General features: G+C 39.4%; 2 protein-coding genes across 3 annotated transcripts in view; one reads left to right on the forward strand and one right to left on the reverse strand.

The window, feature by feature from the left end:
* The window catches only part of LOC107295233 (C-type lectin domain family 4 member G), an 8,008-nt gene extending 1,601 nt beyond the window's left edge, over positions 1-6,407 (reverse strand). Inside the window, exons 1-5 of the mRNA XM_015824537.1 lie at positions 6,375-6,407; positions 3,684-3,770; positions 2,764-2,898; positions 1,958-2,112; positions 524-624 (exon numbers count right to left, since the gene is read on the reverse strand). Coding sequence (XP_015680023.1) covers positions 524-624; positions 1,958-2,112; positions 2,764-2,898; positions 3,684-3,770; positions 6,375-6,393 — 497 coding nt within the window. The 5' untranslated portion in view covers positions 6,394-6,407. The remainder of the gene's footprint in view (positions 1-523; positions 625-1,957; positions 2,113-2,763; positions 2,899-3,683; positions 3,771-6,374) is intronic.
* A 969-nt stretch (positions 6,408-7,376) lies between these two features.
* Positions 7,377-10,764, forward strand: TRAPPC5 (trafficking protein particle complex 5). Of its 2 annotated transcripts, none has more exons than XM_015824539.1 (2): positions 7,377-7,440; positions 9,013-10,764. In XM_015824539.1, exon 2 carries the CDS (start codon positions 9,017-9,019, stop codon positions 9,581-9,583), a length of 567 nt encoding a protein of 188 aa, XP_015680025.1. In that variant the 5' UTR covers positions 7,377-7,440; positions 9,013-9,016; the 3' UTR covers positions 9,584-10,764. The 2 variants fall into 2 exon arrangements, with proteins under 2 accessions (XP_015680025.1, XP_015680024.1); XM_015824538.1 differs by having other exon boundaries at positions 7,387-7,440; positions 9,010-10,764.
* The last annotated feature ends 418 nt before the right edge of the window (positions 10,765-11,182 follow it).

Below are 11,182 nucleotides of genomic sequence, written 5' to 3' on the forward strand. Positions count from 1 at the left end.
GGCTAACAGCCTTATAAAACCACAGTACAATAAATATCCATTAAAACCAAATTAAAAGAAAATATTTGAAAAGGCCAATCGTTAAAATTACCCTTAAAATACCCTTAAAAACCCCACTAAAATTCCCTAGGCCAGACCCGCTTGTTGAAAAAGCCATGTCTTTAGGGCGCGGCGGAAGGAGGGGAGATCCGGGATCACCTGGATCTCTGGGGGTAGTTCGTTCTATAATAGACTCCTCCATGGGCAGGTCTCCATGAAGCAGTCTCCTTTCTTTTGAGCAGATTAAATGAACATGGCAAATGATAGTTTGTCCTTGCAAGCAAGAGGTTTTGAACTACTCTACTTATGATGTAAAGGTATCACCATAATCAAAAAATATCTTTAAATGTTTTGAAAAATCTATTTCAATTCCATTCATCTGTGGCTACTTTCCTAGAGGTTCCTTCTCTCTTTTTCTCTCCTAAAAGACTTATCAAGAAAGGAACAATCAGAGGAAGAGCCATCATCAGTAATGTTTACTTACGCCTCTGGAAAGGCTTTGCCATTTATCCACATCCACTTGTCTTTAGGGTGCCTCCTGAGGCCAATCCAATAGCTAGAATTTTTCAGATGGTCCAGAAATCCCTGGGGAAAAATTAAAGCAAAAAGGATTATATTAATGTCTGGAGCTATGACTAAGATCCAATTCACTGAATCAGGACTAAGGGTACTGGTGGCATTCACCCAAACTAGGATTGCAGCAGATTTAAGTTTATTGAATTTCACTTCTCTTAAAACAATCCAAGATAATAGGAAAAAGCTCTATTTGAAAATTCTTTAAAAATACAAACACAAAGATGTGAATGAATGAATCTCAATTATTTTTACTGAAAGGAAAATTCAGAGATTTCCAAAATGCCATCCAGCAGCAAGCTTCAACAGATAACTCTGAGGACAGATTGGGATTAACAATGTGATCAATTATCTTTTCCCAGTTGCACTCGAGTATACTTCAAACATGCTGTGGCAAAATTCCTTTTCCTCCTGATGTTGTTTTCATTTCATCCTCAACTCATACCTGAGGCGCTTTGAAGTTGTCCTTATTTGTTTTGATGTTAAAGCAACTCCCCCCCCCTTAAATTGGCCACAGGCTTGGGAGTTTTACAATGAGCTATTTCACATTCAGTTCAGTGTCACAGTCAAGTAACTCCCTGGAGATGGAATCAATGTGGCATCTATTGGCCATTTTGTGACGGTGTGGGCAGATGCAACTAATCTTCTGGTCCTGGCATTGTATTCCAGGGACATTCTACTTGAGGCAGTGGGGAGTCTGTTTTATTTCACAGTGGACGCTCCTCTGTACCCACTAGGTCTCCAGGTCAATACTTGGCTTAAAAATGTAGATTACCCTGAATAGCAGCTGAAGAGCAGTAATGGGAGGGGGAGGAAGGAGTATTAGTTTAAAGGAAGAGAGAGGGAACTCGACACTAATTCTTGTCCTTCTCACACTATAAATCAGGACACCACCATTTAGCAGCAAGCTAGAACAGAAGGTTCAGAGGATAAATTCAGAATAACAATCAGATCAGTAATTGTTATGCCAATATATTTTTTTTAGTATGCATTGGAATAATGCAACCTCCATCTGGAATCTCTCTTAAGCCTGTGTACATGTCAGCTAGCTAAAAGTGTTTGTGTTTTTTATAAAAAAAAAAAAAAGAAGAGAGAGGCTTCTTTTTGTGAAAGGTTCAAATCTTTAATAAAGCAGAGAATGTTCAGGAGATATGCCCTCCTCTTAAAATGTTAAGATTTCTTTCATATATTTAATCTTTAGGAAATGGATGGCAGAACAAAATTTGAACCACACTCAATTGCAAATGTTTGTATTGTGCCTTACGTAAGAATAGGGCTGGGTGAGGAATGGTAGCAGGAAAAACTTTAGAGGGCAAGATAACCTGTCTCATAAGGAATGGCTCACCTGTTTATCTGTGTCATTTTTATCATCAACCACTACCAGGTGAGCTTTGAGGCTTTGGCAGTTACTCATTGCCTTCTCCCAAGGTTGCTGATCAGCAGAGAAGTAGTAGCAATTTGTCTGGAACTTCAGCCAGCCTTTTGGACACTGAGGGATAACTGCAGGGCACAGAACCATGCAATATGGTAAGTAAGAGGGTGTTGCAAGGATTCTATACTTCCATGTTACTATACCAACTATGCCAATATGGTACAAATAAAACACATCAGCTATCATTTTCCTAAGACTTATAAAAATGGAACTAACTATAATTAATTAATTAATTAATTAAAAAGAAAATAGCAAAAGAACCTCAAAGGGTAAACTCGATGGACTACTAGGTCTTTTTCTGCCGTTAATTTTCTATGTTTCTATGACTTTCCTCCAACCCCTCTACTTATTACAGCTTTAAAATGGAGTAATTTCCCCAATCTGTGGATAGCCGAAGCATGTATATTTCTGAAGACATGCTCCATTTCTACAGGGCCAAAGATTTTCTCACCAGGAGATCACCACTTTCTGCTTCCTGTAGGAATCAGAGCACATAATTCTCCTCTATCTCTGCATCTAGGTGACTGAATGAACCGTACAAGAGAAATGCAATAGCATGAGTCACCTACAAAGTTGGTTGATTAAAAGGAAATGAAAGTAGCATAGTGAACCTATTGTTTTGTGGGAAGCTGAATTAATTTATTTCTTATTGCCCATAAATGAGTTCTCTCGTAGCATAGTTTGATAATGACAATTAACATGGATGCGATTGAACGTACATTTCAAAAAGGCCAGCAGAAAAGCAGCTGTTGCCACCAACAAGGATACACACACCAAGATGTAAAGGACGATCTTAGATGCTCTCGAAGAGATGCAACCTGTATGATTGGCAATATGCACAAATGAAGACGCCCCTGTAAATAACCAATAGAAAGCAAACGGATTACTATATTGTTTGATGGCTGGTCGAAGAAAGCAGAGCAAATGTATATAAGCAGAAGGAGGCATATGTACAAAAGTCGGAATACTGAAAAGGGCCCATGCTTGAGTAAATTATCTCCCTCCCATCCCAGGGAAGGGGACATTGTGGGATATGAAGGGAAAGATGGGTGAGATGGGTCAAAATAATTCTACCTTGGCCATATGTCATAAACTTTTATACTTTTTAAACCTGTTCTTCTAGGACAGGGGTCCTCAACCTTGGCAACTTTAAGACTTATGGACTTCAACTCCCAGAATTCTTCAGCCAGCAAAGCTGGCTGAGGAATTCTGGGAGTTGAAGTCCACAAGTCTTAAAATTGCCAAGGTTGAGGACCCCTGTTCTAGGAGGACAGAGAGGTTTAAAAAGGCAACCAGGAGTTCTGGTTTATAATTTATTGAAGATACTATACAATTCAACAGAGCCACCTAGACCCTAAAATGCTTCGAGATAAAATTAAAAAAACAACAACTAAAAGACTGCCAATAATTTCACAATCAAATATTCATAAAATCGCCATCTCATTCCTCTGTAGCACTGTTAATAATATAGCAATTGTTTAAATAGGCATAAATAGAGCATGTCTGGGGAGAGGGTCATTGAAATCATAAATATCTCCCCTCCACATTGAGACTTTTTAATTTTTCCCAAACTAGAAAAATCCCCCATGATTTTAAATTTACATCCCTAGATGCTTTTGTGTTTTTAAGAATTTCATACCTGACTTTGATTTCATTGCTCTTGTTCTATTTGGAGGTACAACGTTCTGATAATTTCTTTCAGAATTGTCCAGATTGCTTCCAAAGACTAGAAAAAGAAACACTGTTAAGTTCTGCTCTGTATAAGTTGCTATATAGGAAAAGCTTGGTGTAGTTTGGTGTAGAGATTAAAGGTGTTGGCCTAGAAACCAGGAGACTGTGAGTTGTAGTTCCTGCCTTATGCATGAAAAACTAGCTGGGAGACACACTTTTTCAGCCCAACTCAGAGAAGGAAGAAATATTGGTATGTTCACCACTTGAGGTGTGTGTGTGTGTAAAAAGGCTATAGCCACATATGAGGTGAAGTCAGGCAAAAGTAATGGGCAAGTCATTGTGCCCAAGGCAGAAGTAAAACATAGTCTCCTGCTTTCCAGCCTGGTTCCTTAACTCACACCAAACTTGATGCTAACTTGAGCATGCCTCTCACCTCTACTCTGCCACCATTCTGCTCTAAAGAGTAGGATGCAATAGCATTGTATAACCATTTTTTTTAAAAAAATCTGTATTTTGAGCACAATCTTGTTCCTCCTGAATGCAAAGATTTCCCTGATGGCCTTTATAATGCCCTGCAAAGACCTATGGTAGTCCTGGATACGCCTGAAGTTGACTTTAAAGATTCTATTTCCAGTGGACTGGTAACAGGGTCAGGTTGATTCTTAGTCCAGACTAGGGACTGTTCTCGCTTCACGGGTCCCTGGGCCTTTCCTGTTTTCCCAGATATTCAGATGCCTTTATCCTTTGCCCCCCCCCCCACATTCTCTGCCCTTTGGCACTAGATTGTTTTAGAAGGGGAGGGGCTTTGAGTCAGTGATGACTTCTAGTGACCACCTGGAAAACTCCCTGAAGTTTTCTTACCAAGATTTCAGAAATGCCTCTTTTGCCATTGCCTATTTCCTGGGCCTGAAAGAGAGACTGGCCCAAGGTCACCCATCTAGCACTGTGCCCAAGGTAGGAGTTGGAACTTACAATCTCCTGCTTTCTAGCCTGGTTCTTTAACTACTACGCCAAACTGGTTCTCACAAAACTTGACCCTAAGATAGGCCTTTTCCCCTTTATTGCACCACCATTGTTCTGATTAGTAGCCCAGCTGACAGAGTATATGCATGGAGGAAGGGTGTGTGGTGAATTGGGGTGAAGTTCTGGTTGGTATGAAGGGTGGAAGAGCAAAAAGTCAAAGGTATGGATGGGACCACAAGGAGAAACAGAAGTGAGTAAATGATCATGAGTTAGTTCTGCTCCTGACTAGTGCTATAAGTTCAAGGAATCCAGTTTCATGCTAGTGAAGAGTTTCAGATTCACAACTATCACCTTGGCCCATGATGCTACCACAGCCAGAATGGGATGGGATGGCATCCGTTGTCTTCCATCCAGCCTGGAATATAAGTAACTCTGTTATGCTATAAAACAGCTATGGGAAGTGCAGACACTAGTGATGTTACTAGCACTAATGATGTTACCTACTTTAGGTAATGAAACATCTGCAAGAAAACAACCAAGCTCAGAGAGCACCAAGGACCCCTCATTTCAATCCTGAGCTAGAAATATTCTCCTTTATTAGTACCCAATTCTGCCCCAAGAAATGTTTCCACGATCTTGTGCAAGTTCTCAGAGGAAATAAAATAATAATTAAAATAATTAAAATACTCTGGGACTTTAGAATTCAAACAGGCAGGCACCTGCCATGTAACACGTCAGACTTAACAGTTGTCGATAAGAAAGATGAAAAGGTCTGATAGTGGATGTGGTAGTATCTGGAGACAGAAGAATAGAAGAGAAAGAATTGGAGAAGATAACAAAGACCTGTAAACAGAAATAGAACAACTTTGGCAAAAGAAAGCAAAGTTAATACCAATAGTAATAGGCACCTTGGATGCAACCCCAAAACAATTGGAGCACCACTTGAACATATTGGCATTGACAAATTCACCATAAGTCAATTGCAAAAGGCAGCTTTACTTGGAACAACTTACATTCTGCGACGATTCCTCTAACACCATTAAACATCTCAGGTCCTTGGGAAGGACTTAATAGGTGGATAAAAATGTCAAATCCAGTCTGAGCATCTGGCTAACTTTGCAATGAGCCATATGAAACTCGTCAGCAGAAGAAGAGAAAACTTGTAATGCAGTCATTGGTGACAGAACTACCAAACCACTGCTCTGTCCAGGTTTATGTCAACCTGTGTGTGTTTTCAGGAAACCACATAAGGTCTGAAAAGTGTTATAGAACGTCAGAGTAGCCTGAAGTGGTTAGTGGTAGGTAAGCGGTTCCCTAACCTTGACCACAAAAGCAAATGTGGTCAGTAACATGTACCAGATCATATCCGTTTTTCATTACGTCATGAAAAGAGACACTTTTTAAAAAACTGGAAGAGTTAAAGATGATTTTGAGCTGCCTCAGGCCTGCATTGGGGATGATACATAGTAATTTCATGTGGACAAAGCAAAAGAAGAGGTTACTAAAACATTTTAATTCCATGTGGGTTGGCTTTTTGAGGCAGAGATTCCCATAATCATTATGTTCTTCTCTAAGATCTGCCTCAGATTTAAAAGTTGCTGCCCTGATTGAAGAGCTTAATCTGATACCCCAAACAGGATTAGGTTGCCATAGAAAAATATAGCTTTCATAGTTATTAGTAGAAGCCTTTTCCTACCTTGCATCTGGCCTTCCATGTTTTCTATTCCTCCGGTATGATAGGGCTCCAGAAATTTCTTCTAAAATAGGATCCAGATACTTCCCCAAAGACAATCAGTATTTTGTTTTGAGAGGATGGCAACGCTTTTGTGTTGCAAAACTCCCAAGAAGTTCTTCCTGTAGTTTAGATACCAGACAAACAAGCACAAACACTTCCATGCTGGGACTTTTAGTTGTCATTCAGTCCCTTCATTGAGTGAGAGCTAACAAGGAAGGAAATGGCAACTTTATGGGGAAAAATATGGTGAATCCAGATAAAGTAGACTTATTTCAAAGGAAGTCAGGTCACTAAGGGAAAGGAAAAATTAGGAAACCAAAGAGCTAGGAAACGTGAAAAAGGATTTCAAAATATTTGAGGACAATGTACAATGGTATCGGGTCTCCTGCTTAAGCAGGGGGTTGGACTAGATGACCTATAAGATCCCTTACAATTCTGTTATTCTTCTAAACATCTGAACTGGACAGTCATAGATATTCTCATTGGAAAAGTGACTGTTGAGGTGTTTTGAATTTCCCATGTGCGCAAAGCAAAACTAATAACTGTAGTTTTACTCTACAGTTCAAGCCAGAATTTATTTCCTAAGGTAAGTATATACAACCTCTCTTTTGAACTCACCAGTGTTTGCTCTAACAGCCATTCCAATTAGGACAAATTGTAATGTGCTGAGCATATCATTTTGCAGCATTCAGCCCTTGTTATGAAACAAAATAGTTTATATTCGTTTACTATAATGATATTTTATACCGATCAAGCCCCCTGCTTGCCTCCCAGTTGCTTTGAGTTTGTGACACGCGCTGGACGCCCGTTCGAGACAGTTCTATGTCTCTTTCTGCCATCTAGTGGCCGCCTATTGTTTTTGCAGGCTAGTTCGGCGAGTGCTACGGGAAACTGGCTTGGCCGCGGACCCGTTGCCATAGCGACGCCTTCGGGTTCACGGGGCTTCCGCTGTGCGCTCGTTCTTTCCGGTCCTTCTGCTGCCGGAAGAGAAAAGGAGCTGCAGGCGAGGGTTAATCTCGTTCTTTGGGTGAGAGATGGAGGGGGCGATTGCGGCGGGGGGGGGGGAGGCTTGGTTTGCAAGATAAATTATTGTAGCCCCTTCCTGTCATGGTCGTGTTGCCCCAGTTCTCTAATTTGGAAGGAGGTCTCACTCCAGGGGCAGTTGGTGTCTGGCATGAGGAAGGTATTCCCTGCCTTATGTTACATTGAGTTTGAACATCGGATATAGCTGACGGGGCTGCTCCCAAGCAAATTTTGTGCGATGTAACGTTGTGGGGGTGTGGTGGGGGCGGCACTTTAGCAATCTATAAGTCCATCATAGAAAGCAAAACAATTTCCCTCCATGTAGTCTAAAGGAAACTCTCCCTGAAACGGGGGAGTTATGTAAGCCAAATTGTTTCGCTTCTGATTTACAATTATGAAATTGATAGCAAAAGCATCTAAATCGTACTGTCATCCAGAATGCTTTCAGGATCCAATCTGGGTCGGTCACGGGGACTGTTTCACTTTGGCTAATTAAAAGCTTCAGACAAGCCAACACAATGTAATGAAAGTTATAATGTTCTGTGACTGTTTTCAGTTTCATCTGAATCAGAATGTTTTATGTTTGTCATAAGTAACATTCATAGACCTGCTTTTTTGAATTATATATATATGTGTGTGTGTGTGTGTGATTTAAATGTAGTTATTTTTATATATACATATAAATGTATATATAAATAAAATAGTTTTCAAATAGTTGAAAACTATTTTATTTTATATCTATATCTGTATTACATATGCATATGCATATATAATGCAGATATAGATATAAAATAAAATAGTTTTCAACTTATGATCACAGTTGATCCCCAAATTTTGTTGCTAAGCAAGGCAGTCGTTAAATGAGTTTTGCTCAGTTTTAGTGAGTTTTGATCCATTTTACAACCTTTTTTTCCACAGTTAAGTGAAGCACTGCAGTTTGCAGTTGTTACGTAAATCTGACTTTGATTGTTGAAAGCTGCCTGGAAGGTTACAGATAGTGATTACATGACCCCAAATTTTGATCATGGGATTGGAGGATGCTGCAATATTTTAAGTGTGAAAAACGGTCATAAATCACTTTTTTCATTGGTGTTGAAACTTCAAAAGTCATGAAATGAATGATTGTAAGTCAAGGACTGCCTATATATACAATATAAATATAACCACATCATTTATATAAAATATAATCATATATATAAAATCATAAAAAACAAATGTATGAATGTTACTTATATATATATTATAGCTATCTATCTCTTAAAAACCACATCATTCAAATGAATGGCTTTCACTCTAAATTCTATATATTAAACATTATGTAATGCAGGTATACAGTGTCAGCTTTCCAGTCTGGTGAATAAGTTGATGGTTTCTCAACCATTAGTTTTAATCATTTTGTATGATGATCTCTAGTGTCAAAAGGTGGAGGAAGATATTTCCATAGACATTGTTGAGTCACTGAAAAGGTTTTTACTTTTTCTCTCCCCCACTCACGTGTTTCTTTGTTTCTAAATTAAACAGCACTATGTATTGTAGCCATGTATTTATTGCCTCGATAACTTTTTTTCCTCAGTAGCACTATGGATGCGCGTTTTACTCGTGGGAAGTCTGCTATCCTTGAACGTTCACTCACCCGACCCAAGACAGATGTAAGCCTCAGTGCCTTTTCCCTGCTGTTTTCCGAGATTGTACAGTACTGCCAGAACAGGGTCTATTCTGTCTCTGAGCTTCAGAACAAACTTTCTGAGCTGGGCCAGCAGGTGGGAGCTCGTATCCTGGATGTGCTGGTAATGCGAGAGAAAAATGGTAAGCGGGAAACCAAGGTCATCAATATTCTGCTCTTCATCAAGGTGACTGTTTGGAAGGCTCTCTTTGGGAAGGAAGCTGATAAGCTTGAGCAAGCCAACGATGATGACAAGACCTACTATATCATTGAGAAAGAGCCTCTTATCAATACTTACATTTCAATTCCCAAGGAGAACAGCACCCTCAACTGTGCTTCCTTCACTGCCGGCATTGTGGAGGCCATGCTCACTTGCAGTGGATTCCCTGCTAAAGTCACAGCCCATTGGCACAAAGGGACCACACTCATGATTAAATTTGATGAGTCAGTTATCACACGTGACAAAGCGTTGGATGGTCGTTGATATGTTTTGTATAAATAAATTTGAATTGTCCTTGTGTGTATATGTATATATAGAGTATGTATAGATACATGCACACATTCTATGATAAAAGTAATTTATTCCTATGTACTTTGAAACCCTGATTATATGCAAATGGTATTTGGTGAGGAAAATCAAGATCCAGCATCAGAAAAAGTTACTCTGTTTAATAATGCCTTTTTCAACTTAGTTCTTGTCAGATAATCCTTGACTTCTAGGCATTCTGTAATCTCAGATATCTGGAGGATATCAGTCTGGGAAAGGCAATATATTGCATTTCTTTGTTTCTGTCCTGTTGAAGTTTGACAATATTAATGAAACAATGTATGCTCTACCATTAGATTATTTGCTTATGCTGTTGTCCTTTTTACTTAGTTCTTTCAATTATTTGTGACTATTGCAGCCAATTTTCTTTGTGTACCTGAAATAAGAAATTGGACCTATGTTGATATTTCATCTAAAATATATATTTTTAGAGCTGTGGTCAAGAGTGAAGGTTTTGCCTATTTCTGTGAAGTGTGCTTTTCACTGATGATGCTGTTTTTGCTCTGAGTACTAGGAGATAAATCTGCTTGACTATCTACCTGCAGAGACGGATAGATTATTAAGTAAAGCTCTTTTGAGAGTTGGGCCAAAAATCACACACATTTCCTATCAACTTAATCAGCCCTTCATACAGCTCTTTCCTGCTATATTTTGAGAAAGGGGGGGGGAAATAATTACAACTGCAATGTACATGATTATCTCTCTTTTTAGAAAAAGTAAACGAGAAGACCATGAGTATAGACTTCATACAGAACAGTAAGCTACAGCTTGCTTATATGGATAGAATGCATGACGGGTACCAGGCTTGAGCATTTTTTCAAGTTCATGTAAACAACCCAAAGTTTTACAGTTAGTGCTTAATAATTAACCAGAATTTCTTCAATCATAGTTTTGGGAGCAAAATGAAAATTAGTCCTAGTTATTTCCTCTCCCAGCTGCAAAGTGGAGTGTAGACCATTGTGTTTTCAAATCTTGGCTTAAACTCTATTCATATATGTAATTTTGACCAGCTTTACCCAGGACTGATTTGTCATTTAATACATCACTCTGTTCTTACTATTTAATGCACTTGATGTTTTGGAGAATTGGTTTACTGAAAAAAAATAAACTTGGTGAAATAGCCCTTTAAGGACTGTTTTTAATCTCTCCTTCTGAATATAGCCCACTCAACATCAGTTCAGGCTTCCGAATGCTCTTCAAGTGTGCCCCATGTAGAATGCATTGCAGTAGTCTAAGTGTGAAATGAGTAAGTGACAGTGACTCCTGATCCAGCAAAGGCTGCAACTGGTGCACAACCCAAAGTTACGCAAAGGCTCTCCTAGCCACGACTACCATCTCCTCTCCAAGCATTAGTTGCGAGTCCAGGAGAACCCCAAGTTGCAGACCAAACCTATCTGGGGTAGTGCTACCCTATCCAGAGCTAAAGATATTGTAGTGCCAGATCTTGAAGCTTCAGGGACCCAAAGCCATTTGGTCTTGCCAGGGTTCAGCTGAAGCTGCTTGTCCCCCATCCAAACTCCCACAGCCTCCAGGCAC

The sequence above is a fragment of the Protobothrops mucrosquamatus genome, unplaced genomic scaffold (assembly GCF_001527695.2).
Source record: "Protobothrops mucrosquamatus isolate PMUCROS unplaced genomic scaffold, P.Mucros_1.0 scaffold2273, whole genome shotgun sequence".
Lineage (NCBI taxonomy): Eukaryota > Metazoa > Chordata > Lepidosauria > Squamata > Viperidae > Protobothrops > Protobothrops mucrosquamatus.